The sequence below is a fragment of the Physella acuta genome, unplaced genomic scaffold (genome assembly GCF_028476545.2).
Source record: "Physella acuta isolate Inbredline_101_S28 unplaced genomic scaffold, ASM2847654v3 ptg001014l, whole genome shotgun sequence".
Taxonomy (NCBI): Eukaryota; Metazoa; Mollusca; class Gastropoda; family Physidae; genus Physella; species Physella acuta.
In genome coordinates, this window is record NW_026732531.1 from 25012 (window position 1) to 42033 (window position 17022).

Here is a 17022-nt window from a genome sequence, read left to right on the forward strand (position 1 = left end):
GGGGCCTTTTTGGAACTTTAAATTATTTCTACAGCAGAAAAAAAAAAGAATTTCCTTTTTTCTTTTTTAAAACTATTTACTTAATACAAATATAAAAGTGAAAATAAAAGTGTTCGTTTTTTTCAAGCGGGAAAATGGCCCCTATTTGCCTGGGGCCCCTTTGCTTAAGCTAGCTTTACGGTAGCTACGCCACTGGATGTTACCCAGACGCCTACACAATGAGCGTGGGTTTAGAAAGAAGGGATAAAACGTGTAGCACGCATTAGTCTCGGGTGTAGTGTTTGGCAGTAGAAGTGGACACCAGCTTGCTAGGGTAAGACGTTTACTTCAACTTTATTTGTTATTTTAAAAACTCCGATATTTTTTATTTTTATGTTTGTTATTTAATTATTCACCTTTTAAAGAGCAGGATTTTGAAATATCTCAGTCGTATTTACATTGTATATATCGGTCGTGCTGCTTAAAATATCTATATTATTATTTTTTAATCCTTCATTTAATTCAGCTCAAGTTACAAGCAAATAACTACTCGACATACTAACACCTCCCCACTGCCTGAAAAAAACACAATATACTTTTACATAAATTATCGTAATCGTGCAAAAAAAATATCGTTTTTTACACCTCCCTGCGTCGGAAAAACACAGTTTTGCAATCTTGTCCGTATGTCTGTGTGTGATTTTGTGTGTGTGTCTGTAAACACGATAACTTGAGTACCGTTATAGCTAGGTAGATGAAATTTCATTTATAAGTATTATATAAAATTTGTAGATCAGTATCAACTTTTAGCGATTTTCGATAAGCGGAGGTGGAACTTTTTCTACTTTCAATTTTTCAAAAAGCCTGTAACTTGAGTACTATTTCAGATAGATAAATGAAATTTCAAATATAAGTAAGTTAAAAATAGAATAGAATCTCGTAGAAAAAAAGAATTGCAAACCAAGTGGATGCAAAACAGTTTATTTTTCATATAAACGATTAATAACAAGCTTTTATGTAATAATGCACTAAAAAGTAGAAAAAAAAATAAAAACTACTTTTTTAAAATTGCTATAAAGAAAAGCGTGAGTCACTTTAGTATCTATTGGACACCTTTACTGATATTTAGTAAGTAAGAGACCCACGCTTTTTCTTTATAGTAATTTAAATAGTAGTGTTTAATTTATTTTCTACCTTTAGTGCATTATTACATAAAATCTTGTTATAAAAACTTTTTTATGATTTTTTTTTGGTATTTTACATGTTTTTTATATTAGAGAAGCATGACTAAAAACCTTTGCACACACATTGAACGTGATGACGCGTTTATAATAGCGCGGAATAGTTGGGTAATATTGTCTACTAATTCGGACATGATTTTTATTAATTCATAAAAAATTAACTAGGCAACCAATTTGTCATACTTAATTGTCTTCATGTCTTAACCCAAGTACCAACTACGAACCGTATATGTCAGGTAGAAGTGCCTGCAATTTCGCTCGGGCGTTTTGATCTAGACAGACAGACTGACGACAGAGGAGGCAAGTTAAATAAAAGCTTGTAAACATAGTGCGGAATATTGTTAGTACTTTATAATTTAAATTACTACTTCCAGAACGGAAATTACTCTAACTTTGATAGAAGTTAGGAAGTAATAAACCGGGAGTGATCTCCCATAAAACTACAAGGGATGACAACTCAGGACATAGACAATATTTGTAATCCATTTTTAATTACTTAAACTTTTTATAATAGAATAGAATCTCTACGATTTTGATAAAATACTTATATATGAAATTTCATCAACCTAGCTGTAACGGTACTCAAGTTATCGTTTTTACACACATACAGACAGACACACACACAGACAGACACACAGACATACGGACAAGATTGTAAAATTATGTTTTTTTCCGTATCAGTGAGGTGTAAAACGTAAAAAAAATCTCAATTTTTTTCGCACGATTACAAGACTTTCTCTATACTTCGTATATACGACAAAGTAAAAAGTACTAATAATATTCCGCACTATTATACACATTTTGTTTTGCGTTCAATTGGTGTGCAATTCTTTTTTCTACGAGATTCTATTCTATTCTATTTTTAAAAGTTTAAGTATTTAAAATGGATTTAAAATCATGTCTATATCCCGAGTTAACATCCCCTCTTGTTTTATATAAGAATATTCGAGAAAGTTCAGGGGTGATAACTCACGGTTTATTTTCTCTCTCCACAGAACATTGAATTGTCTCTTTGTGTCACATTTGCATTTGCAGGTTTTAAAATGTAAATATTGTTTTATATTAGGTATAAATATGTTATCTTAAAGGAATGAATTTTTATGTCAGAAAAAAGTATTACTATTGTAAATTTGTATCAGTCCTCACAAGCCGGTGGTGAAAACTGCATACTGATGCAAATATGGCAAGACAAACTGACCCTGTACATACATGTCTAAGGCAAAAAAATGTTTTATTTTTATATTTTACAAAAATGAAAGAAATATAAAGACATTTCATGTGATATTTCTACTTACTAATAATATTAACTCAATAAATACACATGTTTACAGTTTTTAGCGCAATTTCCATACAGGGGGATTGCGATTATTAACTCGTCATTGATGGATGGGTGGATGGATGGATGGATGGATGGATGGATGGATGGATGGATGGATGGATGGATGGATGGATGGATGGATGGATGGATGGATGGATGGATGGATGGATGGATGGATGGATGGATGGATGGATGGATGGATGGATGGATGGATGGATGGATGGATGGATGGATGGATGGATGGATGGATGGATGGATGGATGGATGGATGGATGGATGGATGGATGGATGGATGGATGGATGGATGGATGGATGGATGGATGGATGGATGGATGGATGGATGGATGGATGGATGGATGGATGGATGGATGGATGGATGGATGGATGGATGGATGGATGGATGGATGGATGGATGGATGGATGGATGGATGGATGGATGGATGGATGGATGGATGGATGGATGGATGGATGGATGGATGGATGGATGGATGGATGGATGGATGGATGGATGGATGGATGGATGGATGGATGGATGGATGGATGGATGGATGGATGGACGGATGGACGGATGGACGGATGGACGGATGGACGGATGGACGGATGGACGGATGGACGGACGGACGGACGGACGGACGGACGGACGGACGGACGGACGGACGGACGGACGGACGGACGGACGGACGGACGGACGGACGGACGGACGGATGGATGGATGGATGGATGGATGGATGGATGGATGGATGGATGGATGGATGGATGGATGGATGGATGGATGGATGGATGGATGGATGGATGTCCGCAGCGTGTCCGCAGCTTTAAGTCGTATCTCCTCCTCAACAAAGCAATATCAAGGACTAGTTCCAAAGCAAATATGTTAAGCAAGTTCCGAGGATGAACATAGGCTAAAAAAATCCCGGAATTCCTTCCTGGATTTCCCGGAAAAGCCAAAAAACCTCCAAAAAATGCAGTTTTTGGCCCATGTATCGGCAACCAGACCACTTAGCGACTTGAAACATTTACCAATCGATTCCTGCTGTAATTTAGAACAATATTGTCGAAGAAAGTATTCAAAAATATCCTTTCGTTCGGTCACAAAAATTTAATTAAGAATTTTAAAACTGAGCATCGTGTAGGCCTAGGATGATATTTTTAATTTAAACTGAGCATCGTGTAGGTTTTTAGCGCAAAGCGCTGAGGTTCGATAGGATTTTACCATAGCAAATGAGCGAAGGTTCGAAAGGATTTTTACGTAGGTCTATGATCTCTAAAAAAATTAATTAAGGAAATTGCGCTTAAATTGTCACTAGACTTTTTATTAACTTGTTTTGTTTAAAGATACTTTGGTGCGGTCTCAGAAAAAAAGGCTGATGCAATATTTCAAGAGGATTTCACCAAAGAGTTACTGTTACATTACTTAAATACAGATCTCCGAGTTAACCTTGTCACTTTATTATTATATATAGACAGCTAGACGACTCGTCTTCACCCTGGCTATATCTTTATTTAACTGCTGCACATGTGCACATCAGCTACGCAGCACGGTAAACACACTGAATACTTTAGGAACGTAACCATGATATCCTAATATATGAAACCCCATGTGCGCACTTCTCTCTATCCACAATATATTTGGCAACGTCGTCAGCATGTTTAGCGATAAATGGAGAACTTAAAGATACGGACTTTTGTTGAAATAATATGGTGGATGTTATAATGTATAAATAAAATTTTAATTAAAGAAGTGAAAAAAATAAAGGCATATTTGAATGTAAAAATAGATTTCTAACCAAAGCGTTTATTGTCGTGACAAGAACGCAATAAACAATGACGTCAAATGACACATGATTAAACTAAGTATAAGAAAATAAGACAAAACTAATGGCGTTCATCTTCCTATTTTAGTCTACAAAGAAATAAACTATTTCATTCAAATTTGTTTTGGATCTACGTACGCTATGAATTGAATACAATTTTCTCGGCATAAATTATAAAATTTACTTTACCGATTTGGTTTCTAGATCTATATAGAGATACTAGATGTATACCTAGATCTACGGAAAAACTAGACTTAGGTACTAGTTCTATATATAGACTCTATATAGATCTAGAATCTATTCCAGAAATACATTTCTATGCTAAACTATTTCATGCCTTAATTATTTTATAGAAATCTTTGTTTGTTTAGATATGGAATTGGCTTATTTGGGATAATTTGAAATAATAGGGCATTTTCGCATAAGTTGAGTTTCTTAAGTACCTCTTTTATTCTGAATACAAGTTAAAGTGCCTAAATAGCTGAAATGATAGTGTTATTGACACAATGCGGGATGTACGGGTTAGAGACGTCAACTTATTTTTTTCAATTTGTTTTTTTAGATGTGAATAATAAAGTTGCCTCTCGGGACGTGGCGGTACACGGGGCAGGTGAAGTAGAGTTCACCTGTTTCTTTATTCTCAGCACATGAATTGATAGTGTGGTCAGACCCATGCTCAATCGAAACAGGTGTTTTTAAAAGACAAAAACAACATTTTTGAATTGTGTTGTCTAATAATGAATACAATTTGGTTTTAATTTTTCTGATAGATATTGGTAGTTTACATTACTTTAAACTAGTATAAACATAGACTGTACATAAAACAAAACCCCTTATTTTTCATAATCTTAACAATTTTTCATTCAAACGTTCTTGGTCAATAAAATGTTTCTTTTCCTAAGTTTCCGATTATGACGTTTTTAATAGCTGATGTACAATTCATTTCGTTACCCACTACCGTTTCTTCCCCTATCACCTCCGAACGAAATTGAAAAAAGTAATTCATTACAAATATAGAGAAAGTAGTATCAGATTTTAATGCCGCTCCCCGAGAAAAATATCTAAATATCTAGCCTATTTGTAAAGAGAAGAGAGCTAAAAGTCACCATAATTGTAAGGGGCACCGATGGCTATTGCACAATAAGAGACGAAATAATCACTAACACGATATAACGTAACTGTTACAAATTCTGTATTTTGAGCCACGTGACCTTATTTTCTACAAACTCGTTTATTTTAAAGGAAAAAAAAACACTTCATGAGCAGTGGCGTAGCTAGGATTTTTGGCCCCTATGAAAAAGTGTTAGTGGGCCCCTCAGAGGCGTATTGACCCTTTCCGGCGAACGGGGACAAACTTTCTATTAGCACCTCCCCCCCCCCCCCCCCCCCCACAGACTTTCGGTTTGCAACCCCCCCCCCCCCCTCAAACGTTTGAAAAAGGGCCCCTATTTGCTTTGGGCCCCTATGCATTGCTTACGCTAGCTTTACGGTAGCTACGCCACTGTTCATGAGTACTAGTTGTCGAGGCAAGGGTTTGTCTACATTACCACCTATATGCCCCAGGATGGCTGTGTAAGCTAATTATCCTCAGTTATAGTGATGTAGAACACACTTCAGCGACCGTCCAAGTGTCAGTGACTTAACGGGGTGCTTTCTGGGCCACTACAGCAGGGGCGCCGGGTATCGCCCATGACTCGGTTTGAACATCGCAAACACACATACACATACACATACACACGCACACGCACACACACATACGCATACGCATACGCATGCACATGCACATGCACATGTACATGCACATGCACATGCACATGCACATGCACATACACATACACATACACATACACATACACATACACTTACACATACAAATACACATACACATACACAAACACATACACATACACATACACATACACATACACATACACATACACAAACACATGCACATACACATACACATACACATACACATACACATACACATACACATACACATACACATACACATACACATACACATACACATACACATACACATACACATACACATACACATACACATACACATACACATACACATACACATACACATACACATACACATACACATACACATACACATACACATACACATACACATACACATACACATACACATACACATACACATACACATACACATACACATACACATACACATACACATACACATACACATACACATACACATACACATACACATACACATACACATACACATACACATACACATACACATACACATACACATACACATACACATACACATACACATACACATACACATACACATACACATACACATACACATACACATACACATACACATACACATACACATACACATACACATACACATACACATACACATACACATACACATACACATACACATACACATACACATACACATACACATACACATACATCGCTGAACATATCTTTAGTTTATACATTTATGACATCACCATGTTATTTTCAACAAAAGTTGGTATCTTTAAGTTATCCATATATCGCTGAACATACAAATCACATCGATTAAAAATAAACTTTCGGACAGAGAGAGAGAGAGAGAGATAGAGAGAAAGAGAGGTGTTCACATGGGTTTTTATATATTAGGATGCATAGTGCTAGTTTTTTTATTGATCCCAATAATCTGTAACTGCTTGCTGTTGATAACTCCCATCAACGCTACTAATAGCGTGCGCTACTGTAGGACATCGATTGGCGGAGTTTCTTACTTGACTATTTTAGGAAGGGTTTGAGACGACACTCGGAGAGATCAATAGCTGGAGTAGGTAGTCGGTGCGGGGCGTCTCTGTAAGCTGGTGGCAGGCAACGGGATGTCTGTAGACTTAGATTAGATTTGACTAGGGACTTTACTTTCTAGTTGTAGATAGCAGTATTTTCTGATTGTTTTCCATTTGATGGCGGGTTAGCGTTAATTGTTGTATTCCTATTCTTGTATTAAATAGCAGAAATAGTTACTAATTTTGTTAATTTATTAGTAGTTTTTGTTCTTGTTTATGATTTACCGCCTATATAAAAATGGTTAGAGAATGGGGTGGGGGGGTTGACGCTCACCCTTACCCGAAAACCTGAATACGCCTGTCGTATTTGAACTCACTATTTCAAACCGTGATTAACGTACAGTTTAAGTTTTACTTCAACTCTTCCCCCCCCTTCCCAATGTCACTCACTTCAAAAATTAAGAACAAATAAATATTTAACATCACATTACATTAATGAACATAAACGTCTAAAAGTAACCTACTTTGCGTCATTTTTAGCAGTACCAGATCGCAGCAACCTGCGACGGTTAAGATAGTTTAAATAATGTTAGAAAAATCTGCTGTATTCTTGTCAAAAGCTAGTGAAGTTTTATTTGCAGATTTGCAAACTAAAATTGACGAGGATGTGGATTGCACAATTATCTCAACTAGTGGTGTCAGTTTTGGTGCTTTTCATCATCAACTCTCCTGGGGCAGTAGGTGAGTTCGCTTCTCTATAGATATATTGTAAAATGTAACGGAACAATAAAACAACTATTAAAATGCTAAAAATATTGAGCCTTTAAATGCACAGAAAAACTATGTAGAAAACGAAAAATTATCAGCTGCTGGTTAGGGAACTTGACGGTGTTAAAGGCGCTTACAATTTTGCAGGGGAGTACACCACAAAATTGCTGATCGGCAACAAAGTTAATGTTAGTGACAAGCGCTTCATATGAGCAATATATATGAAGGCCTTAGTGCTAAAAGTACTAAAGTCACACAAACAGCATTTTGAGATAAATGAGTTCAAAATTTAATTTACTGTAAAACATAACGGTTTATATTATATGTTTATTCAAAAGAGCAACTTATTTTTTTTTCCAGTATTGTTATTTCTATTTAAGATAAAGCTAAATTACAGAAGTAACGAACATTGCTTGGTTTGATTTTCACAAAAATTTGACTTAAGTAATTTTAGCACTAGGCTCTTCATATATAAACTTCTGATAACTCCTGAGTTCATAGGACGACACCCCTGGGTAATAAAAAAAGCAGTGTTCCGATCGGGAACCTTGCAAGGCCGATAAAAGCGACCCATTTTCTTATATAAATTGTTATGAAAAAACAGAGGCGAATTTTTTAAAAAGTTATTAGAGTATTTAGGCTCTGTAAAGCCGGCTAAAAAAAACATTAACCTCGGTAATTCACTCGGCGATATAGGATAACTGTCGGTCGGATTCTAAGCAGAGGTAAAACAGATTGTTATAAGTATCAGTATTTGCTTTTTTAAACATTGTAATTTTTTGGAAAAGAATCTGAACAATAATGATTTTATTTTCTTACTATGTGTAAGATAAGTAATTGTTTTAAAGTTGTAATTTTTAAAATAAATTTCTTTTTTGAGACAAAAAAATGACGATTTATATAGTTCGTTAGATTAAAAACTTTAATCTAATATTTTTTTTCAGTAATAATAATTTATTTGATAGATTTTACTCAGCATCAAAGACATGAACAATGAACATCAGTTGCATATATAATAATAAAAGGGAGAAAATAAAATGGCATAAGAACTAAACTAAAATAAGGTGTGCAAATTAGGTTTCTCTTGACTGCATAGTTTACTGTGCTTAGTCCTTAGCTGCGGAGTCAAAAGTTCAGATTGTAGCTACCCATGGACAGAAATAGAAACGACCGTAAGAGAAGTGTCTCTGTAATACACAAACTGATCTTTCATTTCAAAACTTTCCATGACATAAAATTGACCCTTGACAATGAGGGCACGCTACCTTGAAATATCTGCCAGTCCGGTTGAGTTGGGGGAAGTGTGTTTGTGTGTGTGTGTTGGTGGGGGGGTTGAGGTTTGTATCTCTTTCTACCATTCAGGTTGTGCACTTTAAAAACCTGGGAAACAGAAGACTGTTCTAATATTAATTTACTTGGGGATGATCGAGTGATGTTTGGCTGGCTTGAGACTGTCTAAATTAAAATTAATACTTTATTTATTTCTGTCCTGAACACCTTAAACCTAAATAAAACTCATTTCTGTTTGTAGCGGACAGCCGTCGGATCCGTGACAAGCATTGCATTTAGTAAAAAATTCTGCTTGATAACGATAGTGTAATATTTTTATAGCGTTTGTTTTACAAATAAATAAATAAAATAAAAAAGTAAAAAAAAACCATTCGTTTCCTAATTTTAACTAACGTCAAATCATATAAACAATGTAACAAAAAATGTATCGTCCTTTACAATAGTAAAAATTATTTCAGGTTGTTCCTTTATTGCTAATTACTTCTCTTGATGGTTCATGGAAACACAGTTACTTTCCTTTAAAAAAAAAACATTACATCGGTGATGAACATTTTTACAAGCTTTTATTTAACTTACTTCCTCTGTCTGTCTGTCTAGACGGAAACGCAGGAGTGAAAATTCGGACAGTTCTACTTGATCGATACGATTCAAAGTTAGCACGTGGGTCAAGACATGAAGACAATGCAATCTGAAACTAAATTTGGCTTAATTGGATGCCTAACTAATTTTTTATGAATTAATAAAAATTTGGACCGAATTAGTAGGCATGTCTAGCCAACCACACCACACGCGTCATCACCTTCAATAGCTGCGCCATCACGTAATGGCTGCGTTCAAAAACCATTGCGCGCCTACTGAACGTGATGTTCAGTAGGCGCGCAATGGTTTTTAGTCATGTAACTCTATTGTAAATAAAACATGTAAAGTACTGAAAAAAAAATTCATAAAAAACGTTTTAATAACAAGCTTTTATGTAATGATGCACTAAAAAGTAGAAAATAAATTATAGACTACTATTTAAATAACTATAAAGAAAAGCGTGGGTGTTTTCCTTAACATTAGTAAAGGTATCCAATAGATACTAAAGTGACCCACGCTTTTCTTTATAGTTATTTAAATAGTAGTCTATAATTTATTTTCTACTTTTTAGTGCATCATTACATAAAAGCTTGTTATTAAAACGTTTTTTATGAATTTTTTTTGGATTAGTTTGATTTGATGTTGGAAAAAAAATATATAATTAGCATGAATTGATAAAGTGCAATATAGTAGGTAAAACACGGATATTTTAAATACTTTTATTTATTTTATACACTGAGCGTACTGTTTATTAATTATTATTTTTAATCAATAACAGCTTAGAGGCCGCTCCGAAATGTCCTCTATGTTTAATTCTATCTATCGGCTTACGGACAAGCTGGGGGTATTAGAGTCGTTCACTAAATTGAATCAAGTGCATCCGCCGGCGCCCCTAGATGTGGAGGACTTGGCTATCATGTATGCGCTATGGTGCATACACTCGATTTAAACAGTGCGATAGACTATGGATATAAAGGTTACTATAGTAAGTTTCCTTTTAAACCTGACAGTCTATGTGGCAAGTGAAGTAGAATTCACCTGTTTCAGTATCCTCGGCATATGAAGAGATAGAGTGGTCAGCACTATGCCCAGCCGCCTTTACTTTCCCTAACGTGAGTTAGGTACTCATCAGAGATGTGTGGACTCAGGGACGGTCTATTGACTTGAAATAAATAAAATCTTAGGCGTCTCCCAGTGCCCCGACATGTGGCTATTTGGCGCAACAGGGTTTTTTTCCGTGAGCGCTAGGACGCCTACGTTCAGTTTAGTGAGTTCAATAGATTATGGGAAAGCTGGGGTATTATAGTCGTTTACTAAGTTAAATCAGGCAGCTCCGCCAGCGCCCCGGCAGGATGTAATTTGGCGCCCTTGCTATAACAAGACCACTATGCTTTTATGTTTGCATTTCAATTTGTGTTTGTGTTCTGCGTTATTGTTTCCGTTTTGGTTTATGTTTGTTTTTGAGTTTGTATTTGAGTTTACATGTTGCTTGTGTTTATGTTTGCGTTTGTTTTTACTTTACTTTTGTATTTGGGTTTGTGTTATTATTACTGTTTGTCTTTGTTTTTGTTTGCGTTTGTGTTTGCTTTTGTGTTTGTGTTTTGGTTGGTTTTGGATAGTTTAAAATTCAAAGTTAGAGTTGGGTTTAAGGTTATGTGTTCTTTTGTCAAACGTCCATGATGGTTAATAAACACACGTTTTGGTCCTTTCATATATGATTTTCACAGAGGGCAGTGCATGGTCTAGTCGAGACGGCTACTGTTAATATAAAATGAAAAAAATGCTGCTTGAACTTGTACTGTACAACTTGTCACATATCATCTAATCAACAATTTATTAAATACTAAAATTATCAGATTTAACTTAAAGTAAAATTAAATGTTATGTATTAAGTAGGTATAAACAAAACTTTTTTTACGGAATTAAAGTAGGCCAACATGTCAGAAAAAGTAGATCTATTGTATTATAATTTTAAATATTTATTAGTCTTTACAAGCAGATTACTACATGACTGCTTATGTAGAAGTTAAGATTTTGTTCATAATTTTTTTCGCAAACCTAAGCAAAGCTTTGCAAAATGCCTAGTAAGAAAAATAAAACAAACCTACTTTGTTTAGTAAAGGCATCAGTGTCTTGTGTATATAGGATTACACATGCATTTTGTATGGTAATGCTTTATATACGTGTCTGCTGTTCGGCTGAATATGGTTTGGGTATTTGATTGTTAGTGTTTTTTGCTAGAGAGGTCGTTGACTGGAGAGGTGTGTTAGGGTTTGCAGTTGCAACACTATATCTAATTATCCAAAACAATCGCATCTTCGGTAGTCTGCATTAAAAAAAAAACAATACATAATTGCCTACAATACACATTCTTATTTAGTTATTTTGATAGACGCTGCATTGCTTTCAAAGAAAGAAAACTAATAAATCCAAATTTTAATTTATTCAGCAACCAACTTTATATTTACAGGTTCAGATCTGTGGGACGGCGGTAAAGTAGTGGATGGAAAATGTTTTCTGTTGGTAAGAGAGCCAGCTACATGGAACAGTGCCTTGGTAAGTTAACGTCTTTAAAATTAAGTGCCTTAATGCAGCTCGTTCCTATGCATACACAATAGTTAGCTAAATCTATCTGTTTTATAACTAACTACATTAATATATCACATTATATAAGCCATATTGATCATTTCTCTAAGTATTTACAATAAATTCTGACTCTACACATTTATGACGCGAATATTTTTATAGCATAACGGATAAAAAGTAACTTCGCTCCCTAAACTTTCTCGTATATTTGTGTATATAAGCAATATTGTAAATGGCACTTGCAGTGGAATCGAGCAAACGAAAAATAGAAGTGATAGGGCAAGAGTTCTGAGAATTTGTTTTTTTTTTATAATATGCTTTCAAATGACCAAATTCCTCTGTTATTAGGAAACAAAAAATATAGTAAGATTCCAATTCCGTTAACTGGTAATCGCACTGGCACTTGTGAATAAAAATATCCACCACTTAATTCAAACGATACACACCGTATAATGTTCACCTGGAAATAAAGTTATTTACCGGAAAAAAAGTTAGAAACCTACCATCAGATATCACAATTATATTTAAAATTATGTCCGCCTAACTAAAACAATACTTTAGTGACTGTATTCACACTCACAATGATAGAGATACATTCAGACAAGATTGCAAACATGGCTTGACTTATTTTTTATTTCAGTGAGTACGCAAACAAGATAAAATGAGTATCGTTTCATTTAAATTCAGGAGCGTTGATTTATAAGTTCTGGATACTATCCACTGATTTCTTTCAGCTTTTGAGAGATTTCCATTAACCGCAAGTTAAAAAAAAAAGACATTTTGAATATAATTCAAACCTAATTGTCAAAAAGCAACACATTGTTTCTCAAAAAACAGCGGATTTTTTTAATCCAAAACGTTTTTTTGTAGTCAGATTTAACTGACAAATTTTAGAGAACTCAACCTTGCTTTATGTTGTTACTTTTGTCTTTTCAATATAGATTTGTACAAAGTACACGTTAACTATTCTACAATAAAAATCTTATTCTAACAGTCAGCATGTCAAAACATGGGGGGTACTCTTGCAACGATTACATCATTAACACAGTTGGCGGCGCTAAGAGCAGCGCTTAATATTTATGGTATGTTTAAGCTTTTTCTTTAAAACCATCTATGTAACCCTTCGCTGTGATTACAAAAAATGCCCTGAAAATGATGCCTTCAAATTATATATATATATATATATATATATATATATATATATATATATATATATATATATATATATATATATATATATATATATATATATATATATATATATATATATATATAAATTTCACTTAATATAATCCAGCATATAATTACAAACAAGTCATCAACATATGAAACAAATAAAAATTGATAAATGCTAAAGTAAGTAAATGCTTTCACTAAAAATGAACTTATTAATATCTTGACTAAAGACAGCGAATTCTGGATTGGTGCAAATGATCTAACGACTGAGGGAACCTTTGTTTGGACTGAAGATCTGAGCTCGGCTAGTGTGATATATAGTTGGTGGACATCTGGTGCTCCGTTCACAGGGGACGGAAACGTATGGTCCTGCGTCGTTATTAATTTGAGTGACCAGGTGTACGACCAACTATGCAATAGTTACACAACGTTCTACGTGTGCATGGAACCAAGTATGTTAAATCTCTTTTTTAATTGTTATTCATTTGGCTATGTCACATTTTATTTCATATTAAGTTCCCCAAACAGTTAGGTTGAAATTTGTGGAATTTGTTGTACCTTGAGGCAAATACCTAGGCAAGCACAAAATGCAATGCAATTTGCTAATAACTGTGTTAATGCGCCAATCAGTAACATTAGTATTTAATTTGTTTAACTGTGTTTCAACGTGACAGTAACAACTATAGTTTAAATACACAAAACACACTATCTCTTTCAACCATAAAGACACTAAGAACCAGTAATTTTTAAGAATGTAGTAAATATTTAAATAAACTAAAATATGGTCGTTGAATTAGTAAATGTCTTTCGATAATACGTAACACAGATGTCATTCACATTTAAAATGTTTTCGCTTTCTAAAACTCTATTAACTTACATATTGTTAGATTCACGTACTACAAAATGTATTGCTCCAACAACAACAGAGGATGTTACCACGGCAACAACTGGTTGGTTTCTTAAATTTACAATAACTAATTATCTGTCCAATGCAATGCTTATTTATAAAATCAAAAAACTTGTATTGTGGAAATGTTATAAAAATCGATTTAGAGCTGGGAAAAACATATACTTTTATTTTGTAAATTTACTCTCATATATCTTGCATCTTTACAATTAGATAACAAACTTGCATGGACTCCTTTAAACTTATCCAGAGACTAACGCACAGCCTAATGAGCAATTAATTAAACATTTCCTAGGCTGTATATTTAAAATGCATTATTGAACGCACTTTTAACCGGTTTTTGCTTATTTAGAAACAGATTAGTTTTTAGCTGTTTTTATTTTTTAATATTTGTTCCTATTCTATGTGTTTCATTTGATAGAGAACATTTTTACACTCAAGTGACATAACGCAACGGATATGAAAAATGTCGAAAATGAAAAAAAACAACTTAGAAGTAAATGTTATTCTATAAATGTGTGAACTAGTCTAGTTATCAACTTTAAATTAACATTACATCTTTTTCTTTCAGGAACTACAACACTCTCTGCTACTACTACGTCATTTGAAACTACTATGGGTATGTTTTTAAAACTTGGGCAGTGAATAATTGTTTAGGACGGCAGGATGTATCTTTCTAGATGAAATTATAAACGTTTAAATTCTTACAGCATTTGAAAAATATTCTTGTTTCAGAAACCACAGAACACCTTCCTACTACGATGACGACTGGAACCACAAAAACTACAAGTACGTTCATACTTTACCGTATACATGGTATGGAGGAAGTATTGTAATCGTGCACAAAAATCACGTGAAATTTTGAGTCTTCGCAGTTTTACACCTTAGTACTGTATCATATACGGAGTAAAAGGGACTTAATGCAATTGGGTATAAATTATAAATCCAGATTTAACAAAATTTTGGCGTTTTACGCATAATCAAGTCGAAAAAACTGGGTTTTGCAATTCTGTCTATGTGTGTTAACGTATGTGTGTATGTCTGTGAACACCATTACTTGAGTACCGTTACAGAGAGGTTCATAAATTTTATACATAAGTATTACATCAAATTTAGAGTTTTGTATCAACTTTTCGGCGATTTCAGATAAATGGAAGTGCGACTCATTCTACTATTAGTTTTTAAAAGCCTATAACTTTAGTTCTGGTTCAAATAGATAAACGATCTTTTACATATAAGTAAAATATCAAATTTTCTGCAATCTGTCGAATTTTTTGTAATGTCTTTGACCGGAATTGGTAAATTACTCTATTTTCGATTTCTGAAAATACACACATGAATTTAGAAAGTACTAACAATATTTCTCACTTTTTGCACAAACACTTTGCCGTTTACTTGGTGCGCAATTCTTGTTTTTACGGGATTCTATTCTATTTTTTAAAGTTTAAGTAATTAAAAAATAGATTTTAAATCATGTCTTTATCCGGAGTTGCTATCCCCCGTAGTGTTATATAAGAATATTCGAGAAAGTTTAGGGGAGACCACAGCCGGTTTGTTTCAAATCCATCTTAGTGATAATTTAATTAAAATGTCATATCTTGCTATTGAATTGTTGCACACATTTTATTCTTAAAATTTTTATTTATTTTTAGGGCGAAAATGCCATAGAGGCTAAAAACAGGAAGTTTTAACAGTCGTAAGTTCCTTTGTATTTATTTACTTAGTGACTTTTAAAACATGCTCCAATTTAAGACTATAAGAGGTCTATTTTAAAACGACGTCACACACCTTGGGTAGAAGGAAATTAAACTTGTGTGACCATGTTTGTTTAGGAGGGATGGGTTGATGGCTTTTAAAAAAAATGTGACTGTATAGACAACGTTTGCATTGTAATGTTTCAAACTGAATATTTTTTTTATACATTTGAATTAATTTTAATTGTTCTTATGTATGCAACTAGTAGAATCGTTAAATGTAAACCTTGAGATTATGCTTATGCTGTTGTGTAGCTATTAGACAGACGAAAAATATGTTCAAATTTTTAATTGTAATAGAATATACGTTTAATTTTAAGTAAATCAAATTTCATTTTTGTTTAATATAGTTTGGTTCTTCATTTTATTCCAGATAGCCTGACCTGTTATCAATCCTTGGAACGCAGCACTTGCTAAAATAATCTACAAAATTCGCTAAATAATTTTAGAATTCGGAACTAAATTCTGCATTAAATTTCTAAGAAACAAAAAATCAATTCACAAAAAATAAAGTTTAAAGCTTTTTTGAAAATTATTATATTCTAATAAAAAATTCGAAGTGCACTATTAACTAGAGTTTATAATTTTTTTTATTGTTTAAAAAATTTCAACCAAATATATAATACTAAATAAAAAACCACAAGAAAGCAACGTAAACAACCATACAAACTTAGCGACCAATAGAGTACATTAACGCAAAATCACCATTTAACTTGACATTGGTATATACACGTATTATTATTTCGGTAAAGCTCATGGTTGCTAAACCGAAAAGTCTCGAGTTCGAATCATTGGGCAGATGACACCGTTCATTC

General features: G+C 33.8%; 1 protein-coding gene across 2 annotated transcripts; it reads left to right on the plus strand.

Annotated features, from left to right (window-relative positions):
- The first annotated feature begins 245 nt into the window (after positions 1–245).
- Positions 246–16765, plus strand: LOC131954594 (lectin BRA-3-like). Of its 2 annotated transcripts, XM_059318369.1 has the most exons (11): positions 260–313; positions 2216–2265; positions 7789–7888; positions 12255–12340; positions 13365–13452; positions 13777–13998; positions 14434–14496; positions 15025–15072; positions 15189–15242; positions 16106–16149; positions 16581–16765. In XM_059318369.1, exons 3-10 carry the CDS (start codon positions 7813–7815, stop codon positions 16126–16128), a joined length of 660 nt encoding a protein of 219 aa, XP_059174352.1. In that variant the 5' UTR covers positions 260–313; positions 2216–2265; positions 7789–7812; the 3' UTR covers positions 16129–16149; positions 16581–16765. The 2 variants fall into 2 exon arrangements, with proteins under 2 accessions (XP_059174351.1, XP_059174352.1); XM_059318368.1 differs by lacking the exon at positions 2216–2265 and having other exon boundaries at positions 246–313.
- Positions 16766–17022: the final 257 nt, after the last annotated feature.

Excerpts from the sequence above, each read along its gene's own strand:
- LOC131954594 (XM_059318368.1), top strand. The coding sequence starts at position 7,813 with ATGTGGATTGCACAATTATCTCAACTAGTGGTGTCAGTTTTGGTGCTT. Across the intron at positions 12,341-13,364 it reads CTACATGGAACAGTGCCTTG|TCAGCATGTCAAAACATGGG; the intron begins GTAAGTTAACGT and ends TTATTCTAACAG. Across the intron at positions 14,497-15,024 it reads TGTTACCACGGCAACAACTG|GAACTACAACACTCTCTGCT; the intron begins GTTGGTTTCTTA and ends TTTTTCTTTCAG.